The sequence below is a fragment of the Ovis aries genome, chromosome 9 (assembly GCF_016772045.2).
Source record: "Ovis aries strain OAR_USU_Benz2616 breed Rambouillet chromosome 9, ARS-UI_Ramb_v3.0, whole genome shotgun sequence".
Taxonomy (NCBI): domain Eukaryota; kingdom Metazoa; phylum Chordata; class Mammalia; order Artiodactyla; family Bovidae; genus Ovis; species Ovis aries.
The window spans coordinates 17,645,226-17,663,058 of record NC_056062.1 but is presented as its reverse complement, the minus strand read 5'-3'; the positions used below and the strand labels follow the sequence as shown (position 1 = coordinate 17,663,058).

General features: G+C 54.1%; 1 protein-coding gene across 1 annotated transcript in view; it reads right to left on the bottom strand.

Moving 5' to 3' along the window:
- The window catches only part of LOC105605854 (ankyrin repeat domain-containing protein 26-like), a 38,570-nt gene that overhangs the window by 15,849 nt on the left and 4,888 nt on the right, over positions 1–17,833 (bottom strand). The window contains 9 exon segments of the mRNA XM_060393548.1: positions 922–986; positions 3,249–3,377; positions 4,579–4,715; positions 6,214–6,381; positions 7,833–7,982; positions 8,612–8,813; positions 11,468–11,523; positions 12,021–12,181; positions 16,912–17,008. Of these exon segments, the coding sequence (XP_060249531.1) occupies positions 922–986; positions 3,249–3,377; positions 4,579–4,715; positions 6,214–6,381; positions 7,833–7,982; positions 8,612–8,813; positions 11,468–11,523; positions 12,021–12,181; positions 16,912–17,008 (1,165 nt within the window).

The window sequence follows — 17,833 nt, the reverse complement described above, 5'->3', positions numbered from 1 at the left end:
TAAAGGAGTCATTGGGTACCCTGTACAATGTGCTGGATGCCACATCCAGTGGACCTAATGCTGTTTCTGTTAATGCAAAGTATTTTTGTGCTTTTATTAGAACCTGCAGAGTCCCAAGTTGTTCTATTTGAATATCTATTATGATAATCTTTAACTGATGGCAAGAGAACATCTCGTTCTTACAAAACTATACTCTCATGACAATTGTCCAACACACCAAAGAAAATATCAGATCCTAATGAGGTCAACCTATCTCACTCTCTTGGGATCTGTAAGGAATAGAGTTGGTAATCTAGACCTGCTTGGTACAATAGGCAAAACAACTGGTTCTCAACCAGGCATTGCTTTTCTGCCTTCTGCACAATTGGTAGGTATCTTTCAGAAATAATCTCTCACGACTATGCTGCACACTGGCTCAGCTTTGCAGTTACTGTTAATCATTTCTTCTCTTACCAGGAAGGGATTATTCAAGTTCCCAGTTTTAATGATGGTAACTATTTTAGTGAGACTAATCACTACACAGTAACTACTAACTATTCACTCACTAAATGCAAACCATTTCTAACAATGAAAGTTCACTTTCATAAGATGTCCCATCTGCGATACTATGATTACAGATGAAATGTACAGCATACTCACTTAAATTTTTTTTTTCTGATTTACACAAAGATCTAAGGACTTTAGGGGCCATATTAAACAGATGGATTTCTTTTCAGACAATACTGTCTTTGATGTTAAATCACCTACAGTTAACTTCTTAAAGAATCTTGAATACTACAGTATAAAGAAATTAATTAAAAAAATAAAATACACGTGCAATTTACATTAATTTTTTCACAGTTCTTTCATTATTGAAACTTCCTCATTCCTACTTTATCTATGGTAAAATCACCAAGAGTAATTCGGTATCAGACGACGTACCTGTGTTGCTATTTGCAGAAGTTTCAGATGTCTTTTTCTTATACGCAGAAATCAGTTGGCGAAACCTATATATTAAAAATGCGATAAATAATATTTTAACACTGATATGAAAAACAACTACCAAATTCTTAGATCATTTCAGACAATGTTAGAGATAATATCAAAACTTCAATTGCTGCATACATTTCAAGTTTCTAGGTTCTATAAACTTTTATTTAGCATGTAGTAAAGGAGAAAGTAAAGGTATACTGTCACCCTGCTTATTTAACTTCTATGCAGAGCACATTATGAGAAACACTGGGCTGGATGAAGCACAAGCTGGAATCAAGATTGCCGGGAGAAATATCAACAACCTCACATATGCAGATGACACCACCCTTATGGCAGAAAGTGAAGAGGAACTAAAAAGCCTCTTGATGAAAGTGAAAGAGGAGAGTGAAAAAGTTTGCCTAAAGCTCAACATTCAGAAAACAAAGATCATGGCATCCGGTCCCATCACTTCATGGGAAATAGATGGGGAAACAGTAGAAACAGTGTCAGACTTTATTTTTTGGGCTCCAAAATCACTGCAGATGGTGACTGCAGCCATGAAATTAAATGATGCTTGATCCTTGTAAGAAAAACTATGACCAACCTAGACAGCATGTTAACAAGCAGAGATATCACTTTGCCGACAAAGGTTCATCTAGTCAAAGCTATGGTTTTTCCAGCAGTAATGCATGGATGTGAGATTTGGACCATAAAGAAAGCTGAGCACCGAAGAATTGATGCTTTTGAACTGTGGTGTCGGGAGACGACTCTTGAGAGTCCCTTGAACTGCAAGGAGATCAAACCATCATAAAGGAAATCAGTCCTGAATATTCACTGGAGGGACTGATGCTGAAGCTGAAACTCCAGTACTTTGGCCACCTGATGCAAAGAACTGACTGATTGGAAAAGAACCTGATGCTGGGAAAGATTGAAAGCAGGAGGAGAAGCGGACGACAGAGGACAAGACGGTTGATGGCATCACTGACTCAATGGGCCTGAGTTTGAGCAGGCTCCGGGAGATGGTGGAGGACAGGGAATCCTTGTGCCCTGCAGTCCATGGGGTCACAAAGAGTCGGACATGACTGAGTGACTGAACAACATCACTAAAACAGTTGCTTAATAGGATTCTCAAACCCAGTATATCTAGAGTGAAGCTGAGTGGAAACTCTTATTTCGGCAGAGCCTGGCTGGGTTCGCATTCAATTGACTGTGGTCGAAACCAGAAATGATTGGCTCAGCCTCCCTCAGACTCACCGCAGAGCTTTGGGGCACAAGGGCAGCTGTCATTCAGGGAAACAGTTTGATGTGCGTGGTTAACCTAACAGCCTGCAGATCTTGGGGCGAGTTTTACAAACGTGATCATACCACTTCCCTCTTTAAAGGGGAAAGGTGCAGTAACATATGGCAGAGCCTCATGACGGGAGCTCAGAGAGGATACGCAACATTACAGCAGCGACGCCTCTGAAAGCGACCACGTGCACAGGAAGAAGCGAGGGACGCATGGAAAGGGTCAGGAGCGATAACCTCTGTGGATGTGAAATGTTCGCTTTTATTTTTCCTTGTGTGTGTATTTTCTAAGTTTTCTACAATGAACATGTATCCCTTAACACTTTCTGCTGTTAGAATAACCCAACACAACTGCAAACGCTATTTCTAAAAACGTACCAATGACACCGTGCTACTCATGCAGCAAAATCCAAACACTCACATGGCCCTCGAGGCCTTGTGTCCCCCAACCAGATTCTTGGATAGAGTTAACGAGGCTCCGGTTCTCTGACTCAGAGAGAACTTCACGGTGTCCCTTTGGGATGGTCGGGAGAATCAGGTCAACCAGGCTGAGACCAACGCAAATCCATTCTCAGCTCCCCGACTGATGGCCTGAAGTCAGTCGCCGTCGGCTTGTGGGCACTTGGGGAGGGCAGCGCTGGCCGCAGAGGAAGAGCGTGTGCAGTCAGGCTGCCCCCCAGGGGGAGCCCCATGAGCCCCGTGTGCATCCAGGGGGTACCCGGCACCTCCCCTGTCTGGGATGGAGCCGAACGCAGCCACAGCAAAGAACCACAGGGAGGCAGGTGACACATCGAGAGAGAGGGAAAGGCTTTCATAAAGGCCAGAAATGCTTTCCTCTCTTCTGTCCGCCACCAGCCGGGCTGACTCTGCGGGAGTCTGCTCACCCCGCTGCATGGGTGATGCCTGGTCTGCGGGCTCCCTGCTGAGGGCTCAGGTGAGACAGCAGGGCCTCAGCTGGCAGCAGCCTGGGTCCACCATCCGCCCTGGCCCAGGACCCCGGCAGGACCTACCTGACCTCCTCTGTGAGCTGCTCCAGGGCAGAGTGCAGTTCGTCTGTCTTCTTCACAAACTCCAGGTTCCTCTGCTCAGCTTTCTCCAGGTCTTGCCTTGCCTTATCTCGCTCCCTGGCCATCTGCTCCCTACAGAAAGGAGGGAAAGACCACTGGGGACACTGCTCTGGGCCTCGCGAGCTGGTCTGAAGGAACAAACTCAGCTGGCCTAAGAGTGCTGAGCAGTGGCCAGCGCTGGGCTCTGACCCACCTCCTGTGCATGTGTGCCAAGTCGCTGCAGTCATGTCCGACTCTATGCAATCCTATGGACTGTAGCCCTCCAGGCTCCTCTGTCCATGGCATTCTCCAGGCAAGAATACTAGACTGGGCTGTCATGCCCTCCTCCAGGGGATCTTCCTAACACAGGGATGGAACTCGCATCTCTCACGCCTCTTGCATTGGCAAGCAGGTTCTTTACAACTAGCGCCACCTGGGAAGCCTGACCCTCCTCCTACCAGGATGGTTTCTGCAGTTATTGAGTCTGTTTTACAGAAGTACATACAGCAAGAAGCCAACTGGCTTGCAGTGGGGTTTCTAGCAGATTTCTGAACCAAGAGGTTCGAGCCTGGGGCGTGCAGTGTTCACCCCTCCAGACGGCCTTAGAAGAGGTGGGAAATTATCCACGCTCCCTCTTGCCTGCAGCTGGGCCTCAGGCCCCAGGAAACCCCAGCACCTAACCTGAGACTGGACACATGAAGGGGAGAAGGCTGGCCACCCATTATTCTGTCTGGTCACAGCCTTGCCAACTGTAGCCTGGCTCCTAAGTGCCAGGCACCTGCCCAGAGCAGAGGAGACTCCTCTCTCTGTCCGGTCACCCCAGGCCCTGCCTGAGGCTCAGTGCACTGGCTATCCTGATGCCTGTTTCTCCCACTGGAGAAACACCAAGCTTGTCTCCCTTTCTCATCCTCCCAAAGCAGTCTTCCTTTGGGCCCCTCTGCAAAGTTGCCTGACGTCAGAGGTCTCATCTGCCAGTACCTACGTACCTAACGAAATGCAAAGTCGTGAAGATGGAGATTGGAATTACTGCCAACCTTTTGTGTAGCTTCAGCACATCAATAAAGATACAATAACAATCTCTGTGCCAACAGGCTCAGTAGATGGATGGCCTGAATATCCAGCTCAGCTGGAGCCAAACCCAATTAAAAAGGATCGCATTCTGGGCCCAATCTCCATGCCGTGCTTTCTGACCATGCTGGAAGCAGCCCTTCTCCTCCCGCAGGCTGCCCGTGTCCTGGGCGAGGAGGCCAGCCTGGCCAGCGGCCCCACACGCCCCCCACAGCGGGGCTCTTACTGGCAGAAGCTCAGCTCCTGGCGGTAGCAGGCCAAGGCTGCCTGCTGGGCGGCCCCGCTCACCATCGTGAGCTCGTTCTCCAGGGCCCAGGTCAGCTCCAAAAGGTTCACCTTCTCGTCCACACTGAAGTCAAGGCTCTGAAAACAGAAAGGCCCATCAGGCAGGCAGGGTGAGTGGGTCTTCAGACATTTGCTGGCCCAGACCTCACTGTCCCAGTACCATCCTTTTCTGTCTGCAAAGTCTCCACCTCTTGAATGGCACCTCTCCCCTGCTCCCATCCCTCTGGGGTACCTCTCCCCAGGTCCCTGTCAACACTGATGTCCCCCTCCCACTGTCAGCATACAGATCCTCCCCTCTCTGTCCCTGCCTCAGAGGCAGGCATGACCCAGGCTGGACAGAGTCCCCCTTCTTGGACAAAGGGACAGACACAGAAGGGGGGGCATATGCAAGCAAAGGACTTTGGGGATTGATAGGGAGGCTGGAGAAGGGCTTTTCCTCTGTCCAATCAAGTGTTGTAGAGACCACGGGGTCCTGGGGAGCCATGCAAGGGTGCTAGACCTGAAGCCAAGACCCAGAGCCCAGGAGAGTCCTGACAACCCCCAGAGCTGGGACCCCCAAGTCTAGACATCCTCCTTCTTCCACAGCTGGTCACAAAGATGTCCTCCTCTTGCCAAGTTTGAGTTGAGTTCTTGCCATTTCAGACACAAAGAATCCTTAATGTATCTCTAAACAGCACGAACAGACATAGGAACAATGTGGGTTCTGCTGGTGGAAACGGTTGATAGAGCGATGAGCCACAGCCAAGCATTTCTGAGAGTCACAACCATTCCCCCTCAGGATCGGGAAAGGTAAAGTTAAAAGAACAGGAAAACTGTGCTTTCTGAATTCTACCACAGTAAGGAAAAGAGTAGGCTGGGAACGCCTGCGCACCTGCCGGCGGCCTAGTGATAACACTGGTGCCGTGGCTGCTCTCTCAGTGACTGGTGCTTGTGACTACAAGTTGCAGACACAGGGGTGGGGCAGGCACATGGCAGGGCCCACGGGGAAGCCCTTCCTGTAAAGCGGGAGAGGGGACTTGAATCTCCACGCTTCTCCACAGCCCTGAGGGCTTCTGGGAGAAAAATGACAGGACGCTAAAGCGTGCGGAGCGACCGGGAAGCTGCCGCCACGACATGCTGAGAGCACGCTTCTCAGCAATGAAATCACTGCGGGAGCAGAGGACAAAGAGGTCTGGGCAGCAGCTTCCAGATTAGAAAAACCGCACGACACGTGTGGGCGGCGCCTCCTGGTGTCCACGCCCACGTGCTGCAGTCAGTAAGAGGCCCTCTAGCCCTCCAGGACCGAGGATCGGCTCGGAGGCCGACAGGCACTGCAGGGTGAGTCTGAGACACTGAAACCTACCTCTAAAGGATTTGTTTCAGGCTGTGGGCTTTTTCTGTTTACTTATTATGTTTCTAAGTTAGGAGGTCCTACATATCGATATCAAAAAATAAAGCAAAAAGTGATGACGACAGGCCTTCCCTCCATGAGGCCTGTGTCTGAGGTTCTCTGTCCAGCCTCCCTCATGGGCAGCATCTTCCCCCAATCCTCCCACCCAGACACCTCTGCTAGGGCAGCCACGTGACAGGCCCACACCTGCAAGACCTCCGTGCCATTGTGAACGCCTTCCTGGGCCCACAAGGAGATGACCTGCTCCAGGAAGGTGAAGCCGCTGCCGTCATCCACACTGCAGAAGAGGCGGGGGCCCGAGCACACGGACACGAGGGACGACGTGGTGGTCTGGCCAACACTCTCCTCCAGGACCTGCACACGGGGACCAGTGCTGTGAGGGCCGCGGGCCTCCCCGCGCACCTTCCGTGACATCACCACCTGTGCTCGGCAGGTGTGGCCTCCCCGATTCCTGCTGCAGGGAACAGGGTGCTCGGAGGACCTGTGGGAACTGCAGGCTCCACGGAGGCGACCCAAGCCCAGGGCTCAGGGCCGTCTGCCTGAGGCCGTGCGGGGGGATGCCCCAGCACCTGCAGGGCCCCCCGAGGTAACTTCTCTCTGAACAAGGTGGCTTCCCGCCTGTCCTCCCAAGAGGAAGAGCCTGGGAAGGCACAAACCAGCCGAGGGAAACCCAGCCTATGCAGAGAAATCCAAGATGGGATTCAGAAGAGGTGGAGTGGCCCCTGCAGAGGGCACGTGTCCACAGGATTCAGGGCTGGAGACAAGGGCAGAAAAATCCCTCGGCCGGAAAGCTGACGGGGGAGGCTGAGGTGCGGCCAGGAAGCTGTGCTTCCCACCCCAGGGAAGGCATTTGCTGTTGGGACCAGAACAAGGAGGAGCAGCGGGCCCCTCCTCTCTGAGGTTGGTGTCCCCAGACCACCGGACCCAGGGGCTCCCCTGACGGAGCAGGAGAACCTTGGTCTGCTGCGTGAGGCCCCAAACCCAAAGCCCGGCCACACCGGTATCCGTGTGCACAGGACGTGGCCCCGGGGCCACGTCAGCACTTCCTGGGCAGGAACGAGGGGCCGAGGCCCCCGGGAGGGGCCCTCCTCCGCGGGCTGTGGGCACGACTGTAGTCCCTGCCCTCAGGTGGCCGGGCACTGTCCTCACTACCCCGACTCCTTCCCCATCTCAGCGGCTTTGGGGGCAGAAACCTGATTTTCGGACGCGCCCAGCCCAGCAGAGAACAAGGCCACTGTTCCTGCACCACCTCCCACAAACTGCGGGATCAACCACGTTGCCAAAGAGGTGGCAGCAAGACTCCCCAGGACAACCACGCCCTGCGGTGGGAGAAGGAGCCCTGACCACCCCAAGACGGAGATGAACCAAACGCACTGGCCAACATCACAGTGTAAATAAAGTCTGCTTGACTCCAGCTGGCCTCGTGCAAGATGAAAAATGGGAAGGACACAGCTCCAGGAGAGCCTGGAGAGCTAGTCCCGGGGAAGGCACAGCCCTGATAGTGACTCTGCCCCCAAGGGAGGAGCGACCAGGTGCTGTTGGTGGAACGCAGTGTACCCCAGGGAATCCACATAAGACCCCTATGAGGTGCGTCCACTTTACAGATGAGGAACCTGAGGCTCAGAGAAGGCAAGCAGCTCACCAATGGCGCATAGCCAGGCAGAAGCAATGTCAGGTCAGGTCAGGTCACTCCAACCACCTCCTGGGCACCCACTCCCCACTCTGGGGACCAGGCAGAGAGCTCAGGCCTTCAGAAGAGTGATGGCAGTCACCCTGGGCTGCAAGAGTTAATCACCCCACCTTACCTGGTAATGAGACCAGGACACACTGGGTTTGACAAGCGGGGCCAGTTCCAGCGGTCGAGGGGACCCATGATGGAACAGGCCAAGCTAGAGCTCCTCCAGACTCACTCCACCATCCCCGTCTTGGTCCAGTTTGTTGAACAGGTCTTCAAGCTCATAAAGAAAAGCGCCTCAGGCGTCTGCTCAGAAGCTCCTCCCGAGTAGCCTTGACCACCTGGCCCAGGCCCGGCCCCCACCTCACCAAGCAGGCGGCTTCCTATCCCAGCACTGGCTTCCTGGCTGGGGCTTGTGAAATCCACACGCCTGGTCAGTTTCCACCCAGCTGAGCATCCCGCATCTCCCAAACACCCACCCGAGTCTGCTGTGAGGGAATCTGCTGGACAGTGGGACATGTATGTGTGGGACACGTGTGTACGGAATCCCAGCGGTTTGGGGTCAGCAAGGCGGGGCCCATCCCATCACACTACCCCCTCCTCCCTGGGTCCCGAAGGAGGGAAGGGCTGAACACAGCTGCCGGGGTCACAGCCAGATGCTATGGGCACCACCTTTGGGCTGGGTGGTAGGCCTAGGGAAACCAGAGATGGGAGAGAGCTCCAGGCAGAGGAGCATCCTGCGTGAAGGTGGCCCGAGACGGACCCTCAGCACAAGCCCTGGGAGTCAGCACAGGATTTTAGGCCAGACAGTGACGACTGAATGTGTGTCTGAGGGTGAAGGGGTTTTCCAGGCCTGGCACCAACCACAAGACCCAGCCCTCTGAGGCAGTACGTCCCATCGCCTCTCACCTCCTTCGCCAGGCCCTGGAGCCCGATGCTCTGGCAGACCAGGACCAGCTCCTCCTCTGTGAGGTGGCCGCTGCTGCCCACACCCAGCTCTTCCCAGAGGCCCCAGACCTGGCTCTCGGCGGTGTCGAAGGAGTAGCTGCGGGGCTTCTGGGGGCTCCTGAAGACCTCAGAACCCCAGGTTGGCAGCTGGCCTGAAGCAGGGGAAAAACACCAAGGCGGTACTTTACCCTGAAATCAGATGGACTGACAGATGGGCAGAGGGACACATGTGAGAATCGAGCTTCCGATGCTGGCTACACGGGGCTCACTGTGCAATTCTTCCAACTTAATTCTATGCAAAATTTCACAACAAAAGGGGGATTCTGCTGCACGTGGGGAAGGCATTCTCTGAAGGGAGCCTACAGAAGCTGTGGCACTAGGAGCATACCTGCAAGCTTTGCACTTAGAATAAAAAGGCCAGGTTTAAAGAATTAACGTCTAGAAGGCCTCCAAACCTGCCCAAAGCAAAGAGCACAGTCCAGCAATGACCCTGTCCCTTGGGCAGCCTCTCGCCCTGGCTTCCTCTACCCCTGTTTGTTCTTGCCCGTATATATATATGTATATATATATATTTTTTTTTTGATAATATTTATTTGGCTGCTCTGGGTCTTGGTTGCTGCACATGAGATCTTTTTAGTTGTGGCATGCAAAATCTTAGTTAAGGCAAGGAGGCTCTAGTTCTCAGACAAGGGATGGAACCTGGGGCCCCTGCAATGGGAGTGCAGAGTCCTAGACAATGAATCACCACAGAGGTCCCTGGCCCAAGAATTTGAAGGCAAATCCCAGCTGCCGTGTTCTCACCCGAGTGTTTCGTATGCACTCCTGACCCCAGTGCGACGATGGCCCTACAACCTAACAACGACGTACCAGTTCTCTCCCAAGTCTCCCGACAGCTGATTTCTTCAACTCAGCATCAACACAGAATCCTCCCTGTGTGTGTGGTTACTCCCCCAGAGTCACTGGGTCACCTCCCTCCCGCCCCCTCACCGCCCCCCGGCCTCCTGCCCTCCATCCTTAACATCTCCTGTAAACTGGAACTTAGCACCAAAGGCTAGTTTGCATGCAGGTTGAGTGTTATCTTTTTTTTTCCTCCCCCAGTAAAAAACGCTCCAAGGTGGGCTGTTTTCCATACCACCTCACATCAGGAGCCACAGGGGTCTTTGAGATGCAGACTCAGCAGCGAGTCCGGGTGACAGCTGGCCAGGTTTCATAGCCTTTCTACATTAGCCAGGTGGCTTACTGAGATTTCTGAAGCTTTGCCAGAGAAACACCCTTTGGGAGAGGACAGACCCTGGGGTGCCCACAAAGAGCTCTCTTTAGATAAGCAAGGCTTCAAAGCAGAGCTCCTTCCACGCCCAGACTGCACCACCCTGCCCGACACAGGACGAGGGCCACCTGCACCTGACCAGACCCCGGCTCCCGGTCAGTGGGCTGGAGCTCTCCAGAGAGGAGTCATCTTGGCGTTTACTGTGATAACCCAACTAATAATCAGAAAGTCCTTTCCTGAGGAAAGCTAGGCCTCCATGCTCAGGAATGATGCTGTATATCAGGTTGAGGAAAACACAAGGAAAGGGCCACTTCCAAGACCCCTTCCAGCTGAAAACATCTGAAAGTTCTATGGAAAAATGGAAAAACAGGGACTTCTCTGATGGTCCCGTGGTTAAGAATCCACCTTGCGATGCAGGGGACTCGGGCTCGATCCTTGGTCAGGGAACTAAGATCCCACGTGCCACGGAGCAACTAAGCCTGTGCCCTCAACTAGACAGAAGCCTGTGCACCGGAATGAAAGGTCCCAAATGACGTATGAAGCTCCTGCATGCTGCCACTGAGACCTGACACAGCCAAATAAGTAAATTTTAAATTAAAAAATAAATAAATAAAGGCAGGAACCAAAAAAGGGGGAAAGCAGTTCTGACACCAGGGTGTGTTCTCAGGGCTGGCAGAGAAGGTCAGTCCTGTGCGGTCTGATGTTAGTGTTTGTGCACGAGTGTCAGTTTTAACCTGGATGGAAAGAAGCACCCAACCTGTCTCTGGGCAGAGAGCCCAAAATCACTCAGTGAATAACCTCCCCGGAGCCCTTCCTCTCGTCCCCTAGATTTACTCTGAGTCCAGGGGATGGAGGAAGTGATTTTCGGACACAAAGAGGTCCATCTGCTTCATCCAGTAGCGCTGACACTTGGTTCACTCGCCTGATGTCCCGACGCTCAGCACTGAGCCAGCAACAGCCTCGGCCCCTGAGGACCACAGTCTGGACAGTGCTCAGCACCAGCGCAGACCTCTCACTCAGGAGAAGCTCCAGGTCAGTTCTGGTCTCCCGCTGGAGCCATGGTCCTGCACATTCTGCCCTGTGACACACGCTGGTGAGAGGCGTCCTTAAGGAACCCGCACACCCACATGCTGATGCACCCAGCTTTGCTAAGCACACCTGTGACTGCCTTCCGGGTGCTCCACCAGGTTCCCAGGACCAGAGCCACGTCTCGCCCTCCACAGGGGCACAGTCAGGACCTGTGGTGGGTGGGGAGGCTGCTGGCCCAGGCCCAGCACCTTAGGAAGGAGTCCCCTGGCCCATGCCTGCCAGTCAGGAGGATCACTGTGACCCTAACCAACTGGCTGCTCTCTTAGCCAGCAGCTCCTGCCCAAGGGTCTGATCAAGAATCTCAGAGCTGGGACCCCTCCCAGGAAGAAAGGCACCCTAGAGAGACCACCCACACTGGGCACCTCCCAGGAAATTCTCTTTTGCTGGCAGCCTGCTGCCTGACAGCCCAGCACTGACCAAAGGGGGCATTCACCACAAAGCCAGGCTTTACCTTGGGCTTTAACAATTCATTCTGAGGCTCCTTCGTGCTGTTGGCTCCTTCATCAGACTTGAGACTCTGTGGAAAAAACAGAAAGAGAAAGACATCAGCCACGATTAACCCGCACGGGTGGATCTGTCCCGTGGATAGACTTTCTGACACGGAGGCCTGAAGGCTCCCGCAGTGGACAGCTCAAGGAGTCTCACTGGGGGCCCCGGAGGCATCCATCACGAGCCCGCCAAGTCGTACAGGGTGAGCCTTGGTCTGAGTGCTGGATGGGGGTAACCATAGCTATGGCACAGCTGCCCTTTCTACCCTCAGCCAATTAACCTTTCCCTCCACCTGCAGGGGCCAGGGGAGGGTGGGGATGCTCCGAGACCCCCGTTTCTGAAGGAGGATGCTCTGTGGCCAGAGCTGCCCTGCAGACAGTGAGACCCAGAGACACCTTAAAACCAAATGTACGTCCCCAAATAGCCCCTCTTCCAGTGATGAGATGCCCTCTCCCGTCCTCCTGTGTCATGTCATGTGAGCAGTGATGGAGGTGGGGGGGAGGCGCCAAGGCAGGCTCCACCAACCTCCACGTGGAGCGGCCGAAGCTGGCTCCTCACACTGGGTCTGGCCGGCTGCTCCAGTAAACCTGGGGCTCCACCTGCAGTGCCACAGGGCTCAGGCTGGCTCCGACAGCCGTACCACTTAGAGCCGCTCACGTACTTCGGGGGCACAGCCCGGGAGGCAACTGGAAAGCAAATGGGAGGTGTGTGGGGCTCCTTAAAACAGCCTCTGGGCCCACTTGTGCTTACAAAGATGCAGACTCGGAGGTGCGATGTGGCTCTCGGGGACAGACAGAGGAAACGCCAGAACACAGGGAGTGGCCAGCGTGGGGCTGGGGCTGAGACAACTGGGCTCGGAGATAGGACTTCCATCCTAAACTCTCGGTGTTTCCAAGCAAGATATGCTTGTGTTATGTGACAGAACACTAGTTTAAAATCTAGCTTTTTACACAAGGAAATAACCTTCCAATAATCCAAGCGCTCTAGAGACCAGAAGGTCATTTCCCACCCACCCGACCCCACCTCAATACAGGACCCCGCCTGGACAGGACACAGAGGGCAAGGACCTCAGCACAGCCAGGAAGGCTCAGACTCCGCATGAGTCTAAAGTCCAGGGCAGAGGCAGGTGTGGACTTCAGCTAGGGATTCATGAGGCTCCCTTAAGCCCTGATACACCCCTGCACTTCCCTCCTTACCTGCCCACATCTGCGGAGCAATGGGGACTCCGCAGGCGGAGAAGAAATGACACTGCCTCGGCAGGAAGCTGCGTGGCCAGAGAGACCGGGGAGCGGGGGTGCGGCCTGGGCTGTGACCAGGAGAGAACACAGGTTCAAAGGGAAGGAACCGGAAGGGGCCAGTGGGAGAGAAAGGCCTAGGGTCCCAGGAAGCAAGGCCAGGCCAGGAAAACGGACTGTTTCACACAGGTGGGTCATGCTCCCAGGGGCCAAGCACCACCTCCCTTCTCTCCCCCTCACCCAAAACTGGCCCGCAGACCCTGACCGTGGGAGCATCAGAGGAGGAGGCTGGGTCCAGCCGGGCCTCCAGAGGAAACAGTGATGCCGGTGACCCACAGAGACTGAGGACAAGGCAGGAGTCTGGGGACAGAAGATGCTGCGTTCCATGTGACAAGGACATCTAGGGCAAGCTGACCATGTTCCTGGGCCCTGTGAGGTTATCATGGGCAGGGTCTGGCCCTGTAAACTCTCCCTATGTGGGAACTCCTGGGGCTGCTGGAGAGGAGGGGGCGTTCTCCCTGACAGGGAGGAACCTGAGGCTTGAGCACCCCACGCAGGGAGCAGGGGCCTGCATGCAGGCTCCGCACCTGCTCTGGTTTCTGTCTGCACACAGGCTGTGGCTGGTTGCTGAGCGGGGAGCAGCGGGAAGAGAAAGGCCGTGTCAGGTGGGAGTGGGCGGCGGGGACACACTCGGGAAACCAGGTGCGCCTGACAGCACGCGGACCCCCGCCTGGGGCCCTGCACTCGCCGCTCACCGGAGGTCGTGAGCCAGCACCACACCGGCGCCCTTGGCCTGACTGGGCTTCTGCCTCTCCCCTCCTGAGATCCCCCGGTCCGTGTCCGGAGGCCCACCTGCCCTTGATGTGGTCCCCCCTTTCTTCATTGTTTCAGCTGCTCAGCACTTTCCTCAGAGCAACGAGACGCCCAGAAATCACACACATTAGGACCGGTTCATAAATGTTCTCCGAAAATGTCACGTCCTCCCTCCACCAGGGGGAAATGCGTCTCCAGGAACGTGTCCACGCGGCAAATCAGGCCAGGAGGGGGCAGCGTCTCACCAACCACAGAGCACAGAGCTGCGGCCTCTCAGTGGGAAGCTCTGGGGGCCAGTCCCCACCCGCTGCCCAGACGGCCGGCAGACCACAAGGTCAGCCGCACCCTGTGCCTCCTGTGTGTGCGTATTTATTCCTAAGAGCAGAATGCCAAACTCTGCAAGTTAAAAATACACTGCATTAGGATCTCCCTGGTGGTCCAGTGGTCAGGACTCTGCACTGCCAATGCTGGGGGCAAAGGTTCAATCCCCAGTCAGGGAACTGATATCTTACCATGCTGAGTGGCATGGCCAAGAGATTAAACAAGCGAAAAAATAAAAACCAAGAAAAATATTTTGATTATGTGTTCTGTGATGGCCTTCACTGAAAGAACAGAACTACTGAGAAGCAGAATGTTCTTCCAAAACCCCAGGCATTTGGCCCCAGCGTGCCATGAACATCCCTGGAGCATCAAAGCACACGTTTCCAGTCATGTGGCGTGAGCTGGTGGGAAGGACCAGAAGGCAGATTAGAAAGCTATAGAGGGATTCTGTGGGCTGGCCGGGTAAGCAGGGATGACGCCCACGGGGGAGACCGGGAGGGTGGCCCTCCTGGGAAGCACACCGCCTGGAGGGCGGGGGCAGGGCTCGCTGGGCTCTCCAGCAGGGGCCGCCTGTGTGCACCAGCCCTGGCCGAGCCACCTCGGGCAGGCCTGCGACTGACCCACCAACTGACTGGGTAACTGAGGAAAGCTCTGAAAATTTAAAGAAGAGAAAAACAACACAAAACAAAACCGGGCTTGGTACAGAAAAGCACCAGTCACGAAGAGGACACAAGTTGTAGACGCACAGGAGGTTCCAGCACAGAAAAGGGAGCGATGACGAGAGCATGGCCCTTCTCAGGCACCTTCATGCCCGGGGTCACGCGATCACACCCCAAGTCAGGAAACACGAGTGGCCTTCTTCCCACCTCACGGAAGAGAAACGTGAGACAAAGCAACCAACAACCTGACCCTTCAGGTCCCAGGGCAGCCGCTGACAAGCTGGCTCCTCCCCGAGTCAGACTCCACTCCCTTCAGGCTCCTCCCCTGCCAGACTCCACCCCATCAGGCTCCTACCCCATCAGACACCACCCCCTTATCAGACTCCTCCCCCCGACCAGACTCCACCCCTTATCAGACTCCACCCCATCAGGCTCCACCCCATCAGACACCACCCCCTTATCAGACTCCTCCCCCCGACCAGACTCCACCCCTTATCAGACTCCACCCCATCAGGCTCCACCCCATCAGACACCACCCCCTTATCAGACTCCTCCCCCCAACCAGACTCCACCCCTTACCAGACTCCACCCCATCAGGCTCCTCTCCCCCAGGTCAGGGCTCCCACGTGGCTCCAGCAGGAGGCGGTGGGACACCAACCGATTTCAGCCCCAGGGGAGGCCGCAAGTGCTTCCCCAAGGGCCTAGCTTCAGACTAGAAAACCTCACCTGAGTAACGGGTACGATCAGCCACAGGATTCCGGGGGTTGGGGGTGGGTTGGGTGGGCTGCCTGGAATCTAAATGAAAGGTACATAACCCCCAAACCTCCCAATGGCACCCACTGCCCCAGTCATGCACCTGCTCCCGACCCGGGGTGTGCGAGCAGACCAGGGGCCTGTGTGGGGCAGACGCCTCGAACCCCTGCCCCGTGGGGAAGGAGGGACTCGCTGGCCACTGCACTCTCCCTCCCAGCACTCCTCAGATGCAGCCCCGACCGGTCATCCGGCCAGAGCACGGCAGGCGCTGCCAGCCAAGGAGTTGGCCCATCTTCTAAGGAGCACGTCCGCCATCACCTTCCCACTGGACCCACAGTCCATACCTCCAAGCAGGCCTCCCTCCAGAATTCTCCCTCCACCTCCTGACCAGTTTCAAAGCCCCTCTTCACTTCTTTGGAACTATTACCTTTGTTCCACTGACCCCACTGGAAACTAGGATTCTAACAAGTCCCAGGAGCACAGAGCACTATGGCCCGAGACAGAAGACCGGCGGAGGGCTGCCTCAGCGGCGCATCCTGCTTGTTCCACAAGCCTCCCAGCCTGGCCAGCACCTTACACCTGCCCTGCGCTTTTGATGATCAAATTCTTCCACTCCTCCACACACACTTTATCTCCTTCACACCCTTTGCTGTAAGGACAGCACTTGATATTACTTGGTATTTGTGAGACTGAGACTTATAATAAATATGAATTTGGTCTTCCTCCCATCTCTTGCACAGCTTCTAAAACCCTTGGAATTTCCTAAGTGATGAGAGCAACCACACCCAAGTTTATGCTGATGAAGTGACTTTGAGAACCACACCTTGAGATGGGCTGGTTTCCAGGGAAACCAAGGATGTGATTAGAGGCTAGAACTTTCAGCCCTACCCCTGACCTCTAGGGAGGTCAGAGGCTGGATGTTGAGTTCAATCACTGATGCCCCATCACTGGATCAGTCATGATTGTGTAATGAAGCCTCCATAAACCCCAAAAGGATGGGATTCAGAGAGTTTCTGAGTTGGTGAACACGGGGAGACTGGGGAAGTGAGGGCTGGAGAGGGCGTGGGGGCTCTGAGCCTCTTCCCACAAGCCCATGCATCGCTCACCCTAAGTTACATCCTTTTGTAGTAAACAGCTGATCCAGTAATGGGTTTCCCTGCATCCCATGAGCTGCTCTAGCAAATTAACTGAACCTAAGGAGGCTGTGGGCACCGCCGATCTTTAGCTAGTGGATCAGAAGCACAAGGTGACAAGCTGGACTTGAGATTGCTGTCTGAAGGCAGTGTAGTCTTAGCCTGTGGGGCCTGCAGCTGTGTCCAGGGAGACGGTGTCAGAATGGAGTTGCAGGACACTAGCTGGTGTTGCAAAATGGCCTGATGCAGGGGAAACTACAGAGATCTAGTGACCAGAGGTGCCAGGGTATGCAAAGGATTTTGTGCAGAGGAAAACACAAGACTTTTCCCTTACAGAACCATTTAACAAATAAGGAAGCCAAAGAAGAAAAAACCCAGGTGCTGGTCCCAGTCCATGCAGCTGGGGAACACAGACCTGCTGAGTTGTTCAGGTACAACATCATACTCCAGAAGTCACAGAATCATGGAAAGAAACATAAGGAAGACCAGAAAGGCCTCTTACCTGACTCCAAAGATCCACTGTCTTCATCTGAGGAGGCAAGACCAGCCTGTGATGACAACACAGCCACAAAACCATCCTTAAATTCCTCAAAGTTAACCTGTGAATTTGAGAAAAGCAGTCAATACTGCTTTCTACAGGCCGCATACGTAACACACTGGCCTTTGGGGTTTTCTTAGAAGGAAGATCTTATATTGCCTTCAGCACTGAGGACATTTATTTTTTCGAATATTTCAGTTCAGTTCAGTTGCTCAGTCGTGTCCGACTCTTCGCGACCCCATGAATCGCAGCACGCCAGGCCTCCCTGTCCATCACCAACTCCCGGAATTCACTCAGACTCACATCCATCAAGTCAGTGATGCCATCCAGCCATCTCATCTTCTGTCGCCCCCTTCTCCTCCTGCCCCCAATTCCCTCCCAGCATCAGAGTCTTCTCCAATGAGTCAACTCTTCCCATGAGGTGGCCAAAGTACTGGAGTTTCAGCTTTAGCATCATTCCTTCCAAAGAACACCCAGGACCGATCTCCTTTAGAATGGACTGGTTGGATCTCCTTGCAAGTATTTACTTAAGGTTTTAAAAAACTGAAGATATAGTAAGGCAATTAAGAGTGAATCATAAGCCCTTCACCAAAACACACTATTGACAGCTCCATAAAAGGAAATTAGATAACATAGTGAGAAAAAATGTGTAGGAAAGAGGTGTCTGATGACCACAAACATTAACACATAAAGAAATATCCATGCCTTCACTACCCACCAAGAAAGAGAACATGCCAGTACCTAGGCTAGTCCTCCCCCAAGGTTCCTTTCCTGATTAAATCCCCCGCCCCTACACCAGGGGGAAAAGAAGCTCTGAACAGTCACACATCTGTGCTAAGAGTTTCTCTGGAATATACACACCTAAGAATGGGATTGCTGGGTCACA